This window comes from Rhincodon typus, chromosome 3, assembly GCF_021869965.1.
Source record: "Rhincodon typus isolate 14 chromosome 3, sRhiTyp1.1, whole genome shotgun sequence".
NCBI lineage: Eukaryota > Metazoa > Chordata > Chondrichthyes > Orectolobiformes > Rhincodontidae > Rhincodon > Rhincodon typus.
Genome location: NC_063334.1, coordinates 120,784,850 through 120,801,086, shown reverse-complemented (window position 1 = coordinate 120,801,086; position 16,237 = coordinate 120,784,850). Strand labels below are relative to the sequence as shown.

The window sequence follows — 16,237 nt, the reverse complement described above, 5'->3', positions numbered from 1 at the left end:
AGTTACTTCATATAAAAATTTAGCTTGCGATACTTCCAGACAAGGAGTGTTTAGTCAGAAAACAGCAGACGATTCAAAGATTGAGAAAGTCTCAGCTTCCATTTTAAACTATTCACGTAAGGTGGCTTCACAGGTCACAGGACAGAATTGGTGCGCAGCAGTTAAGTCAAACCTAAAGATACAAAAGCATGGATTTCTCAGAATTTACAATGGTGCAACATGATGGAGTTGGGAAATAGATGAGAGTTCGATTTGTCCTGTTTTATAAAATATTTCAAACTTCTATGTTTACACAACTTTTTTTTCCCTTTTCAGTGTAACAAAGTTCTTTTTTATTGCAAAAGAAAATCTGCAGTCTCTTCTGCCCACATTTCAATGAAAGACCACCATGATAAATTTTAAAAAAGCAAAGTTTCTAATATCAGGCTTGTCAAGTAGGATCATCAGTTAAGGTCATAACACTGAAGAACTCCAAGCATGTTAGTCATTTCCCGATAGTTCAAACACCTTAGCTCTCACCTCATTCTTGCACTAGATCAGAAAATATGGAAAGTACTCAGCAGACCTGACAGCATTTGTAGAGAGAGAGAGAGTTATTGTTTTAGGTCATGACATTTCACCAGACGATCTTTCTGATGAAAGGTCATTAATCTGAAACGTTAACTCTATTCCACTCTGCTCAGGGCTGCCTGACCACCTGAGCATTCCCAGCATCTTCTAGTTTTATTTCAGATTTTCAGCAGCTATGATATTTTGCTTTTTGATTTTTTTGGCACCTTCTACATTATATCTTAACATTCTCATTATTTTAAAAAAGGCCACAGCACCCAATATGGTAACCCCTCCCTCTCCTGTGTGTTTGGCCTCATTACTTTAATGGCCTTACCAAGCCGTTCTCTCTACTTTAAGTGATAGAAGTAAATGATACCTGAATGATGCCTGCAGTAAATTCGTGGCCCACATCAAGCGGATAGTTTTCGATGAGATAGAAAGCAGTTGCACACATCACCAACACGTGTTGTTGGTTGTGAATGTTGACACAGCTGCCAAGGAAAAATAATTGGTCAGTTATATTGCATGCAATCAGGTGCTAGGAGTTGTATTAACACTGGGGTTGGTTTTACATGTAACATAGGAAGCATTACACCTATTATGCCATTCCATTCTTCTCTGTAACACTTGCATTGTCATTGCTCAGAAAACAGTTCAAGTTCTCATATTAAATGCATTGAGTTGTGGAAAACAACAAGTACAGAGCAGACATAGATTTTCTATTTCTAAAATCTGGCATTAGTTGGCAGTCACTAGAGATATCATCAGTAACTTGTGGTCAGTGGTGGACAAATATGAGACAGCGAATTAATATCATCATGCAGCGACTGTGAACTAGACGGGTTTATTAGAACAATGCTGAATGTTCAGTCATCTTTATAACAGCCTTTCATTACAGATATACTTAATTAATTGAACTTAAACTCCCCAGTGGCTGTGCTAGAACTTTAACCCCAATCATTAGTCCGATGAGATGCCCATTACTGGTACTGTTTCCATGATTAAAAAGCACAAAACAAAACAGAATGCCAGTGCATGACTAACTTGAGACAAAGCATGTGGTGAGTATAACATTCTTGGGAAGAACAGCTTACCATGCACGCACTGTTCCTAAATCCTAAGATTCAACAAGTGAGAATCTGCCTCATCTTATTTCTGGGTTAGTACAAACTAATTGATAAGAAACTGATTTTCTGTATTTGGTCAATACTTCCATGTGTTAGGAATCTACGATGTTTCAGGACAATTACAGGTCATTTTCCCAAAACTTAAAAAAAAAAAAGCAGTAGTCAAACTTGAAAATATTTTGAGGGAGTATAGCTCCTCCAAAAAGGAAGCGCGAGTATGTGAATATAATCCAACATTCATCTCGACAAGATGAAGTTCAGTGTTTTGCTCACATCTAAAATACAAAGACCTTTCTAACAACATAACAGTAGGTAACATTCTTAATCTCACTATCCAATGAAGGAGGAATTCTCTGTAAAACATAAAATCAAGGCATGTGCAATCCATCCAGAAATTAAATTCCATACTGGGCAATGCCACGCAGGTTGGCCAGCAGGTAAACACTGATGGTCGGAATGAGCTGCTTTGCTGTCTCATCCAGTAGATCACACTCCAGAATGTACAGGATTCCATGCAGTGCTCCTATTCGAGATGGCATGTGGGTACTCCGCATTGTGGTCTCTAACAGACGACTTATTGGTTCTGCTATGGCCTTGTCCTAAAAGATAAAAGCATGGGCAAGAAGAAATTAATCACTATGAAGCAAACATTTACTGTTTCCAAAGTTCTTGCATTTAAATGCAGTTTTTTTTTGTTTTTTTTTAAAAAGAAAACAGAATCATGTAGATTCATCATAGATCAGGCCATTCAAAAATCAGCTGATGGTGTTTCTGTTCTGACTCGCATCCAATCTGCGCAGTCTTCTGTTCATTTTTCACTTTAAATGCATCTGTTACTTGTCTTAACTATTCCTTGTGGTGGCATGTTTCACCATTTAACTATTCACCTGTATTACCTTTTGGATGCATTAGTGACCAGCTTATATTAATGACCTATATTCTACATTATAACTGTCCCCTTCATACTTTTTATGGACTGTGGGCGTCACTGGTAAAACCAGCATTTGTTGCCCCTAATTGCCCTTGAAAAGAGAGGCTAGCTAGGCTATTGCAGAAGGTAGTTAAGAATCAACTACACTACTGTGGGTCTGGAGTTACACACAAACCAGGCCAGGTGAGGTGAGGGTGGCAGACTTCCTTCGCTAAAGGGCAGAGTGCAAATCACAGAATTATACAGCACAGGAGGCCATTTCAGCCCATCACGCCTGCACTGGCTCTTTACTGGGAGAATGATATTTATTTTTGTGGAGACAAATGAAGCATTAACCACAAATTCACTGCAGTCCAGCGTTTAAATCACAGTCGATGCACAGTTGGACAGCAGACAATGGTTGGCGGTCATTATCGGCTCAAGGTGGCAGCAACTGGCATCAGGGAGGAAGTTGTCAGATTAATTTCCTAAATTAATCCAGCATTTCTCCCTTCTGTTTTGCTGCCATTCTCAGGATGGTGTGACTGGGGTGGACTGAAGGGCAGTGCATTGTTTGGTTATTTCCCTGGCTGTCCAGTGATGGATGTACAGCATGTAAAGGTATAAAATAGACACAGTATCTATCAAAGAATGGAATGTTTCAGCACAAACTGGAAGACAACAGGATTTTCATATGGTTCCAGTTTTCTAAAGCAGCCGACAAGGTAAGTTTCTTTTTCCACTTAATTTCTCCTTACCATGCCCAGAACAGCTGCTGCTTTGCAAATAGCAGGAACCAGATACTGATTCAGAATCTCATCTTCTGCAGGATGAATTTTTTGAAGTTCTGTCAGAGTGTTGTACATCATCTCAAACTGGGTTCTCTCAGTAAACAAATCTGAGACTGCCAAAAGCTGCAAAGGAAGGACAGGCTTCAACAATTGTGAAAGAGATCTCATGAATTTGAGTTAATTCTGTTGATTCTAAATTTGTACAGATTACAGCACGTCAAACAGGTAAGACCAAGGCTCACAGCAGAAGCGCATCAAAAAAGCCTAACTCTGAATGGTAGGTATATGCAGGCAAACCTTACAACAGGATGATAACAGCAAGGGAAAGGTGAGAAGGTTGTCTGGGAAAAGGCACTGGAGGAAGAGGAGGACAAGGAAGGGAAGACAAAGTCTATTCAGTGACCAGAATGGAGTACGCATTGAATATCAACATGTATACAATATCTGGGAGGGTCACACAGATACAAGTTGTATGGGAAGCTCACTGGAGAAGTTGCTTGCACAGCATCACAGGACGTAGGTAAAACCAATTACATTGACAGACCAGTTTTAATGTCATAAAACAGCCCAAAGTACTTCACAGAAGCTTTATCAAGGAAAGCTTGACACCAAACCATTTTTGATATTAATGTAGTTGATTATAATCTTCATATAAAAAATAATTAAAATAGATGCTAAAAATACTTAGCAGGTCAGGCAGCATCAGGACAGAAAAAGTTAAAGGTTCAAGGTTTAGTTTTGGTTCCCTGACTGCCTTGGAGATGAAACCCAGAGCATTACAGTGCTGTGGTTCAGTAGGTAGCACTCATCATGGAGTCAGATGATGATAGATTCAAGCCCCAGTCTCATAACATGTTGCTCACCATCAGTACTATACGATTACAGCTGTCAATGTTCGGATGAGAAGGTCAACTGAGGCCTGAAGTGCCCTCTTGGAAGATGCAAGACAGCACTCATAGTCATCCCCCAACAATAATAATGAAAGCAGCTTTTCTGACTTGATGACGTTACTGCTTGTGCGAACTACCACACTTCCTACATTACAACAGTGGTGACAGCTTAGAACTACTTTGCTGCAAGTTCAAGATAATGGAAGTTACTCTATTAATCAAGTTCTTTCTTTCTCAGCACAGTCTGGCACTGACTCATGTGATCAGAAAGGCACCAAACTGGGACCAAGTTGGCTTTTTCAAAGTAGCAACACAGACCTCAGCAGTGCTGTGAAATGTGAGCAGATGGTCAAGAGAGACAGAATTCCAGCATGCTGGAAAAGATTTCTGTTTCACAATCAGATCTAACACTTACCGATCTCACTACTTCACTGACCAGGACAACGGGGGTTTTCTTGCCAGTGTTTGTGGGAAGGACCCACTGACTGTACAGTTCCAACAAGAATTGAGAGCATGAATGAATGTCTACTCCAGCTCGATGCTTCCTGGAAATAAAATATGTTAAGTATTAAAGGGAATTCTAAATGATGCTATAAAAGCACTTTCTGCAGAACAAAGATGAACAATAACCTGTGAACACATCAGTGTTAACTTTACAGGCCAGTAGACAGCACTCTCGGACACATGGTGACATTGCAGTACTGGGAAAATGGTGCTTTGCAGTAAACATGTGAAAGCCTGACTGATCAGGAGAATGCCCAAGTCTGAATGAGGAAGATAGTTTAGCTCAACCAAATCTCTGCTACCGATATCCTACATCACATAAGGTTTCCTTCTCCAATGACTTGCAATGGCTTCCAGACCACCAAATCCACAGTTTTAAACTTCTCATCTTCCTTTTCAAATCCCTCCATGGTTCCAACTTTTCCTATGTTGTATATTCTCCAGAACTACAATCCTGCTGGGTATCTCAAGTCCACCACTTAGCAGCATCTTGCCCACCTTTGGCAGCTATACCTTCAAATGTCTACCTCTAAGCTCTGGAAAGGCCTTCTTAAATTCCTTTAAAACCTTTATTGTGCTCATTAAACCTGCATGCTTTAACCACATTATTTGCCATGACGTGACTTTGTCAAATTTTGGCTGATTACACCAAGCTGAAGCACCATGGGGCATTTTTATTGTAGTAATGCGCTATACAAATGCAAGATTTGTGATAGATTTCACCACAGAGAAAAAGCAAATCAGTTGAAGGACTTTCTTTATCTGACCAATCCTGTGACCACCTGTCCAGAGTACTTTTTTTCATTCACATACTAGGAACTATCAAATTCTCACTGCATAACATTTTGTGTACATAGCATATGGTATACATAAGCATGTGGTCTGGCCCTGAACCATTCAAACCAAAAGATATTAAGTTACTGCTGAATCAGCTATTCTTAACAGCAGTAGGGTACGCTGTATCTGGCCTTCATTTCCTCTGGACTTATCAAGCCTGTGGAAAAGAATCATGAGTCATTGATCAGAATTTGGCCACATTTATTGCACAATAGGAGACTGAAGCAGATGTGAATTGGTAATCCAATAACTAATGGGTCCACAGTCCACAGTCCACAAGGACACGGTCAACTGAACAGCTAGCTTGGCTTGTTGATACTTGGGAAGGGATGGATTCTTCCAATGTTATCTCCAGATCATCTGGAAAACCATTTGATTAGGTACGACATCAAAGGTGATTGCGGAAAATGAAAGTTTCTGATGCAAGGAGCAGCTATTGGCACGGAAAGATGATTGGCTGGCCAACAGAAGCAGAGAGTAGGTGTAAATGGGTCTGTTTCAGATTGGCAAGATGTAAAAAGTGGTATGCCATAGGGATTGGTGCTCAGACCTTAACTGTATACATTTTCATATAAATCACAGATGAAGGGATAGAAGTATGATGGGAAATTTGGTGACAACAGAAAAATAGGTAGGAAAGCAAGCCGTGAAGAGGACATATTATGAAGAAGAGGCTATAGATTGTTCCGGTGAGTCGGAAAAGTTGAGGTAAATGGAGTATGACATGGCAAAGTATACAATTATCCATTTTGGTAGAAAGAGTGAAAAAAAAAGCCCATTTCTTAAACAGTGAGAGACTGCAGAACATTGAGATGCAAAGTAATTTGGGTGCCTTCATCCATGAATGGCAAAAGGTTAGTATGCAGGTACAACCAGTAATCAGGAAAGTTAATAGAATGTTATCATTTAACACAAGGAAAACTGAATGCAAATGTAGAGAGATTGTTTGTGATAAAATTTGAGACAGACAGATATATTGAAAATATATATACATAGTTTAAGGGAGTTTGGATTTCAAACCAGTGGCAGATGGGTTTTGGTCCATTTTTGTGAAGGGGTTTAATAATTAACTAGGTTACTTCTTTCCAGAACTAGGATTTTAATAAAAAGCATCTGTCAGGGAGGGAAAAGCTGAAGGCCCTCTGGAGGATTAATGAAAGTTTGTTTATATTTATGGGATTTTATGGCAAAAGAACAGAAAAAATATTAAACCAGTCAATGAAAATAAATTGGGTAAAAGCTTAGAAATGCCAGACAAGTTGAATAAATGCTATGCATCTGTTTTCACAAGAGGAAACTTATAGCATTCCAAAAATATCAATTGAATCAAGAGCTTAAAGAAAGGGAGGAAATAAACACAAATCATTAGAGAAAATGTACTTGGGAAACTAAGGAGGCTAAAATTAAGCCCCTGGATCAGATGGATTGCATTGAGGATTTTTAAGGAAGTAGCTACAGAGATAATACACTTGCAGTGGTCTTCCAATAATAATTTGATTCTGGAAAAGTCCGAGAGGATTAGAAAACTGCTAAAGTAACACCCTTATTCGAGCTTAACATTTGCTATTGAGAAATGTTAGAGCCCATTATAAAGGATGTAATAGTAGAACATTTAGAAATACATAACGAAGCAGAATCAGCATGGCTTCATGATGAGAAAATCATGCCTGACAGATTTATTTCAATCAAAGAGTCTGCAGAGCACTACAGACAGGTGGGCAAAAACTTGGAATATGAATTATAATGTGAGAAATTGAGAGGCTGCATTTTGACAGGAAGACTAGAGGAACTGAGTATTATCCAAATTGAGAAAAACTGCAGGAAGTCACAGTACAAAGAATTTGGAACGCCTCATACACAAAAAAGAAACTAGCATACAAGTTCAGCAGGTGTTGGCAAACGCAAATGGACTTTTGAATTGACTTTGAATAAGACATGACTGAAGTCAGATACAAGAATATTTCTCCTAGATAAAGGTGTTTGCTCAGAGAGGTTAAGTGAATACGTTATCTCAGAGTAAGGATTTCAGTTCACGAAAATTTCCAGACCAGGAATGTTTGGTTAGAAATCTGCATTGGTTATTCAAAGCAGGAAAGTCTAAGATCTCAGCGGTATAATGATTCATAGAAAATACTTAACAGTTTAAAAACTGAGTTTAAAAAAAGTATTTGTCAAATGAATAGATTGCACAGGGGAGAAAAATGTCTCAGTTTTGTTTATCTGCAACTGTAATTGTGATTAATTGTAATTGAGCAATTGCATTATAGTTAGAAGTTTATTATGCAAGGAAATAAAGACTGCCATATTAAACAAAAAAAGCAAAATATAATCTATTAAACCAGACCTAATTCTCGAACTCCACTTCCAGTGGAAACATTAGCTGGATCACAACATGCATTTCATTATACAGGCCAGTGGTGAAACTCTATGTGACGTACTGTACACAGTCCTGATCTCCTTATTTAAAGGAAGAATGTAAAGAAGGCAGCTCAAAGAATGTTTACTGGAACGAACAAGATATCTCAAAAAGAAAGGTTGGGCCAACTAGGCATGTATCTGGAGTTTAGAAGAGCAAGAGATGACTTGATTGAAATAGAAGAAATCCTGAGAGGTCTTGATAAGTACATGTGGAGAGGATGATTCCTCTTATGGGCAGTGTTTAAAATCAGGGGTTGACCCTTTAAAACAGAGATGAGATGAAATATTCACTCTCAAGAGTCATGGATCTATGGAATTTGCTTCCTGAAAACATGATGGAAGCACAGCCCTTAATTATTTTTTTTTTTTAGGGCAGAGGTAGATATCTTGTTTTCTGTGTCAGGTGGAAATGTGAATTGAGTTTACAATCAGGTCAGCCATGATCTTATTGAATAGAGGAGGTGGCTCAAGAAACTGAATGGCATACTCCTGCTCAGGTATTCTTAGAACAGAAGGTGCTCTATGTTAGCAATTTTAGCTGATTATTTTGAACACCTCTATCAAATTTCTCTCTTAGCCAATAATCAACCTTCTCCCAACATCTAAAATCAACTTTCCAGTAAATTGCATCTGCGCCCTTCCCAAATTCTGGACATCATTCCTAAGATGTGGTGGACATAACTGCATGAAACATTCCACATAGCATTAACCTGTACTTTATAAAAGGTTGATCATAATTTCCTGCTTTTGTCTTCTAGTCTTCTATGAATATTCACAAGATATTTTCTGTAATTGCCTTTTTAACTTGTTCTGCTACTGTCAAAGATACGTATCCTTTCTCTATTTTACTCTATAGACTGTGCCTATGTTCTATGTGCACACTTGGCTCACAGCATAGGGTCCTAACCTTTTCTTAAATGCGTAGAAAGGTAGGTCAGTGAGATGGACTGTCTGACCTAGTGCATTCAGCAAGATGATGATAAGAATTAATAGATTGCTTGTGGGTGACAATTCTAGGCTGACCTGGAGTTAATTGGAGAGGTTGGAGGTGAAGATGGAGCAGGCACATCACTTTCATCTTCCTCGTCTTCATCCCACTCCTCTTCTCTCAAAGGGGTTATGTTGTTACCTAACCAAACGGAATGAATGGAGACCTGCACAAAGTGGACAAACACCTCATGAGTTCAATGTCAAGTGTAAAGAACATAATTTACCAAACATTAGTAGGTTCCCCTCAATTATTCCTGATTTTTGAACTCAAAAACTTTATTGCGAAGCAGCAACCCTCCAACCACCCCATTCCACATCTGTAAGCCTAAGCCACCAGTGTCAAAAGGTTACTGAGTCATGAAGGACATTACAGTGGAGATGCAATCCCTTACAAATGTTTGGCGTGGACTAGTTGGACCAAAGGGTCTGTTTCCGTGTTGTAAGACTCTAAGTCAGTGGTTAACAGCATTAAGAGGTCAGACATTTGATTCTCATATCTCAGTAAATGGGGTGATCACAGTTGCTGCAACGGCAAATGTTGACACAAAGGAAATTTCAAAGTTGCTGCATCACTTTATAGCAAACTCCGTGGCAATCTTAAAGGAGCCTCAAGCCTGCTGAACTCTCCTCCCCAGAGAATGGTGGAGATGGGAATAACGGAATGTTTTTAAGGTGAAGATAGCTAGATCCTTGACTAATAAAGGGAGGTGAATGTTACTGTGGGTAGTTGGGTAAATGGAATTGAAGCCATAATCATAACTACCGTGATCTTACTGAGTAGTCGAGCAAGCTCAAGGGGCCAAATGACTTACTGCTACTTCAAACTGATGCGCTTGTTTTGTGCAAACAAAGAAATTTATACATATTTAAGATAACAAGGTGTGGAGCTGGATGAACACAGCAGGCCAAGCAGCATCAGAGGAGCAGGAAGGCTGACGTTTCGGGCCTAGACCCTTCTCCAGAAATGGGGGAGGGGAAGGGGGTTCTGAAATAAATAGGGAGAGAGGGGGAGGCGGATAGAAGATGGATAGAGGAGAAGATAGGTGGAGAGGAGACAGACAGGTCAAAGAGGTGGGGATAGAGCCAGTAAAGGTGAGTATAGGTGGGGAGGTAGGGAGGAGATAGGTCAGTCCAGGGAGGACGGACAGGTGAAGGGGGCAGGATGAGGTTAGGTGGGGTGGTACGTGAGGACGAGGGGGATTCTGTTTTGGTTGTTATTGCGGGGAGGGGTGTGAGGGATGAGTTGCGGGAAATGCAGGAGACACGGTCGAAGGCGTTCTCGGCCACTGAGGGGGGGGGGGGGCAGGGGTGTGGAAGTTGCGGTCCTTGAAAAACGAGGACATCCGAGATATTTAATGTCATTTATTGCAAGTTTGAGTTTTGGCTCTTGAGTTCGAAACCTGTGACTTTTGTGGGTCTGAAGTTAATCATTAACTCTATGTAACCATGACGATTTTTTATAAAACACTTTGAAGCCTGGCTTTAGAACGAATGGATTTTTGTGCATGACTAATATATACTTTTTTTGTTTCTCTTAGGTTAGCTTGTGACCCGGCAAGGTAAATAACAGGACCTCAACATTTGTAGAGATTTCTGGAACTTGCTTTTTGTAAACCGAAGGAAAAAAAAATTTAGAAAAAAAGCTTTACTTTGAATTTGGGCAGTCCTGGGAAGTCTATAGAATAGGATGGCTGAATAGACCAGTGCCCCTGAGAAGAGAAGGAACAAAAGTGAACTAGGTCATCTTAAAGTGAGAGTTAGTGCTAGCCCCAGAAATGTTGGGATAGTACCCTGAAGAGGTTACTTAAAGCTAAGTACAGATGCATAGTTCCTAGAAGAACTTAAAAAAAGGTAGAAAAGGAAGTGGTGAGGAGAATACAGTTTACAGATATATCGACAGGTTAAGTAAATAGATAAAATGTTGGCAAATGGAGTATAATGGGGGGAAAGAAAGTAAAGTTATTCATTTTGGAATACAGACCAAATGAACAAAATATTATTTAAAATGGAGAGAACCTGTAGAAAGCTACAACACAAAGGGACTTGGGGGGACTTGTGCATGAACCAGGGAGAGCTACCACACAGGTGCAGCAGGTAATCAGGAAGGCTAATGGAATGTTGTCTCTTATTTCAAAGGGGTTGGAGTATAACAGTAGGAAAGTTTTACTGCAACTGTACAAGTTGCTGGTGAGACCATATGTGGAGTACTGTAAGTAATTTAGGTCCTCTTATTTAAGGAAAGGCATTTCATTGGAGGCAGTTCAGAGAAGGTTCACTGGGATGATCTTTGTTACGAGGGACTGTCTCATCAGCAAAAGTCAAACAGGCTGGGACTCGAACCACTGTAATATATACTAACATACTGGATTCTTAAGGGACTTCACAAGGTTAACGCTGAGAGGACGCTTCCCCTCATGGAAGAGTCTAAGACCAGAGGGTACAGTCTCAGAATTTAGGGGCAACAATTTAAGGCTGAAATGAGAAGGAATTTCTTCTCATAGGGTTGAGAATCTTTGGACCTCCTTGCTACAAGCAGCTGTGAAGACAAAGTCCTTTTGCATGTTTAAGGCATAATTGATCTGCCATTCTTGATCAGTGGGGAATCAATGGTTATGGCAAAAAGGCGAAAGTGGACATGAGGAACTTTGGATCAGCAATGATCCTACTGAATGGTGGAGCAGGCTCAAGGAGCCTAATAGCCTACTCTTGATCCTATTTCCTATGACATTCTCTGCAGTTCCAGTCTAAAATTTGAAGTCACAAGTGATTTAAATCTATCAAGATGTTGGATAAAGGGGCCCTGGTGCAAGTAACGCATGAGTGGTGTTTTGGCACTGTACCGGGGTGTGTTTTGAGTAATATATAAAAACTATTGTTTTTCTATCAATTTGTAAAGCACTGTTTGGGATTAATAGGATTAAAGTTTTACTGGGTGTTTAAAAATCTTTGAATTTGTATTATAAGTAGATAGCTTGGTTTATTCTATATTTTTCTTCACTTCCTTTGTTAATAAACTTCTGTTTTATTATTATAGCACTACATGCTTGTTTTTCAGTGAAACACCACTTTGTTAAAAATAAAACTGAACAAAATATGATCTGTCAAGCCAGGTTTCTATTTGGGATCTGACTTGTCCAATGATAACGTCAGCTGGGACATAACACTTGTACAAAACCTCCTTCCTGTTATTTGTGAAAACGCACATATACAGATCAGAGAGCAGGAATGGAGTAGTGCTCAGCTGTGAAATTCTACAGTGCAAAATAACCTGTAGACACTGAACATCAAATGCACTTTCACTATACCTGCCCCAGTTTATAATCCATGTTCCCCATTTCCCGTTCCATGTTTATCTGCAGTAAAAGCTTTTCATGGCTTATCAGGACACCTGGATTGAATATAGTTGGAAAAAAAAAACCACAGTAAGTTGGTTAAAAACAGATTCAATAAATAATGTATTGCTGCAATTAATTATCATTGAAGAATTAAGCAGAGTTTGATCATGTTTAGCAGTCTTTATTTACTTTACAAAGCTGGAAAAGATTGCAAAATGTGCATCGTTGCAGAGATTCACACAGCAATGTTTACTAGAACTTCGCTCGAAAATATAATCCAGCTGTGGATCTCCCTCAGGGTCTCTCACTTGCAACTCTCTCCACACACGAAAGCAGAGTTTAATTGCGTGTTCTTGACCCACTACACACAACATACACACTGTGGAGGATTCTTTCCCATGCCCCACTCCCCCCACCAATCCCTCTAACAGCCTACATCCTCTCAACATTCTGAACAAAAACATCACATAAGGAATTCTTAAAACATAGGAAGTAGTAGATCTATTCAGCCTATCGTGGCTGCTCTGCCATTCAACATAACAATGGCTGACGCACTATTCCAGATCCAAAACTACCAGAGACAAGTTATGAAATTCAACAGACGTTCAGCACATGAATATTGACTAACTAGCGGGTTGAATATTGAGCATAAATACCAGATGTTGAATGGGAGAGAGATGGAACAGGATCCCACGCTTGATAAGGGTAGTGTGTTGCTATGTTGTCCCTTTTTGATACCATTGCTTGGATTTCCTTCTCCACTATTCCTCGAATGACACTCAATTTTCTCCCGAACCTGTGAACAGAATTGCCAAAATGTCAGGCCTGACAAGTATTATGTCTGAAATTCCATCAAAGTTCAAAACTTCAGGCAAGGAGAAAGTGTGCTCTCTTTAAAACCATAAGCTTTTTTATTCAATTTATGAGCTTGCTATGTGTGCTTGATAATGATCCTGCGAAGCACCTTGGAAAGTTCTGCTCTGTTAAAGGCACTGTATAAATGCAAGTTGTTGCTAAGACAGACATTCTTACAAAAATAAAAAATAGCAGGTCAATTTTGTTTTGTAGTTGGATATACACAAGATTTATCTATACCAATGGTGTGCCACAAGATCAGTTTTAGGTCCACTGCTTTTTGTCAATCATATAAATGATTTGGATGTGAATATTGGAAGTATGGTTAGTAAGTTCGCAACTTTCTATCTCACAGATTATCTCAGAGTACAACGGGACCTTTAAGACCAAGAATTGACAGATGGAGTTCAATTTAGATAAAGATATTGCATTTTGGTAAGGCAAACCAGGGCAGGACTTACACAGTTAATCGTAGGGCCCTGGGGAGTGTTCCCAAGTAAAGGGACCATGCATGCAGGTGCAAAGTTCCTTGAGATGGAATCACAGGTAGACAGGGTGGCGAAGGTGTCTGGCACACTTGCCTTTATTGGTCTGAACACCGAGCATAGGAGTTGGGACGTCATGTTGCGGCTGTACAGGACATTGATGAGGCCAATTTTGAAATACTGAGTACAATTTTTACACAGTGGTGAGAGCGTGGAATGAGCTGCCAGCAGTGGTAGTGGAGTCAGATACATTAGAGACTTTTAAGCGACTCTTGGAGAGGCACACAGATGATAGTATAATGTAGGGTATGCAAGGTAGTTCGATCTTAGTTAGATAATAGGTCAGCACAACATGGTAGGCCGAAGGGCCTGTACTGTGCTGTACTGTTCTATGTTCTAATTCTGGTCACCTGTCTGTAGGAAGGATGTTGTTAAACTTGAGAGGATGCTGAAAAGATTTACAAGGATAGGTTGGGACTTTCTTCCCTGGAACATCAGAGACTGTCGGGTGACCTTTTTGAGGTTTATAAGGTCACGAAGGGCATGGGAATAGGGTGAATAGTCAAGGTCTTTTTCCTAAGATGGGGGAGTCCATAGCTAGAGGTCATAGGTTTAAGGTGAAAGGGGAAAATTTTTAAAAGGGACCCGAGGGGTAACTTTTTCATACAGAGAGTGGTACATGTATGGAATGAGCTGCCAGAGGAAATGGTGGTGGGGGGTACATTTACAACATTTGGAAGGGTACATGAACAGGAAGAGTTCAGAAGAATATGCGCCAAATGCTGGCAATTGGGACTAGGTCAGATTGGGATGTCTGGTCAGTGTGGACAAATTGGACCAAAGGGTCTGTTTCTATAATATATGACTCAATACAACTGACCTTGTATCCAGAGCCTTCAGAGCTTTATTACGAGGCTGATGTTCGAGACAGCTGGTGGCTGGATTACCTGCCACTGGAATTGACATAGCACTTAGCACCAAGGACGTTATTGCTTGCACTGCAAGAATATTAATCTGGGTCCTCTCTGTGTCCTCCTAGTAAAAATATCAAGAGGGTGCTGTTACAACAATGGAGACATAATAGCAAAAGCATGCATCCAAATTATGAAAATGAGCAAAAAAGCAAAAATATCAGGTGCGCAAAGCACAGGAACAGAAGTCTGTTCAGTCCCACAAGTCTAGTTCATCAATTGGATCATGAGTGATTGTATCATAGTTCCATTGACCCACCTTAGCTTTGTAAGCCTTAATCCCTATAGCCTATAAAAATGTTACAATCTCAATTTTGAATTTTTCAATTGTTCCCCCTAAATCCTCAACAGCTTCTTGGGTAAAGACTTTTAGAATTCCATTATACATTGTGTGAAGGGGCATTTCCTGATATCAATCTTAGATGGTCTAACTAGAATATCTAAATATTGGCCTCTTTCAGAGGAAATGCTTTCGCTCCATCAACCTAACAACTCCTTCCATCATCTTCAACAGCTCAGTTAGAATATGTCTCTAATCATCACAGCCATCTGGTTGTACCTCTTGTGGAACTTCCTCCTCCTGGTCCATCGCTAGTGGTTGAGTCACAAGAACACCAAGAAGGGTTGCCCAGGTTTCCTCAAACTGAGTGCGGCTTGTCCACCCTGAAATGGAAGGAATTGTACATACTATTTCTGATTTCATTTCAACGCAGTCTATGTTATAACTCAACGAATTCTTCCAAAGTTTGGAGCTTGGCCAATAGAGTCCAAGAACACAACAAAAACCACAGAATAATGCTGCATTATGAAAGCTACTTCTAATCAACTTCTGCGAGAACAGGAACAGAAGAATTAGGAGTAGGGCACTGGGCCATCAAGCCTGCTCCAGCATTTGAGAAGATCATGGCTGATGTGACTGTGGCATTAACTAGTTTTCAGTCTGGACCCCTTAATCCTAAACTCCCTTATCAATCAAAGAGCTGTAACTCTACCTCTGCTACTCAAAACCTCCACTCTTTCTGGGAAGTAGAATTCCACAGATTTACACAATCATAAGAGAAAAAACATCTTTTCTTCTCAGTATTAAATGTGATGCTCTGATTTTGAAACAGTGGACCCTTGTTTTAGACTCCCCCCACAGGAAAAAAAATCCCCTCAACATTGTCACTGTAAAGACCCTGCTGCATCTTATGTTTTACTATTATCATCTCTCACTATAAATGACAGTCAGCAATATCCACAGCAAGGTGTGCATTTTCACTGAAATTTTTGCCACCTACCAAGAACGTTTATCCTATAGATGAACTCTTTGAAGATTTCTTTTTCCTGTAGAAACTCAACTGGAATTTCAGGAAGAGTTGTACCAAATTCACCCCCAGTTTGTGGTGACCATCCCAACTTCCACACCTGAGTAAATTCAATGCAGAGTTAATGACAAGGGAGCATTTCACATTTAATGAAGTCTGTGACATGCAGGTTCTTATTTTATCTGCTTAATCCAAGTCAAGATTTGCAATGTCCCAAAGCCTAACATGTAGGAAACAATGTTCTTGACAGTTTCACAAGTCATTA

At 39.8% G+C, this 16,237-nt stretch overlaps 1 protein-coding gene across 1 annotated transcript in view; it reads right to left on the bottom strand.

Annotated features, from left to right (window-relative positions):
* Positions 1–895: 895 nt before the first annotated feature.
* The window catches only part of htt (huntingtin), a gene marked incomplete at its 5' end in the record, with an annotated part of 85,294 nt that continues 69,952 nt past the window's right edge, over positions 896–16,237 (bottom strand). The window contains 10 exons of the mRNA XM_048594096.1: positions 896–1,043; positions 2,088–2,278; positions 3,348–3,503; positions 4,686–4,815; positions 9,053–9,183; positions 12,325–12,407; positions 13,011–13,150; positions 14,575–14,729; positions 15,225–15,328; positions 15,946–16,072. Of these exons, the coding sequence (XP_048450053.1) occupies positions 905–1,043; positions 2,088–2,278; positions 3,348–3,503; positions 4,686–4,815; positions 9,053–9,183; positions 12,325–12,407; positions 13,011–13,150; positions 14,575–14,729; positions 15,225–15,328; positions 15,946–16,072 (1,356 nt within the window). The remainder of the gene's footprint in view (positions 1,044–2,087; positions 2,279–3,347; positions 3,504–4,685; positions 4,816–9,052; positions 9,184–12,324; positions 12,408–13,010; positions 13,151–14,574; positions 14,730–15,224; positions 15,329–15,945; positions 16,073–16,237) is intronic.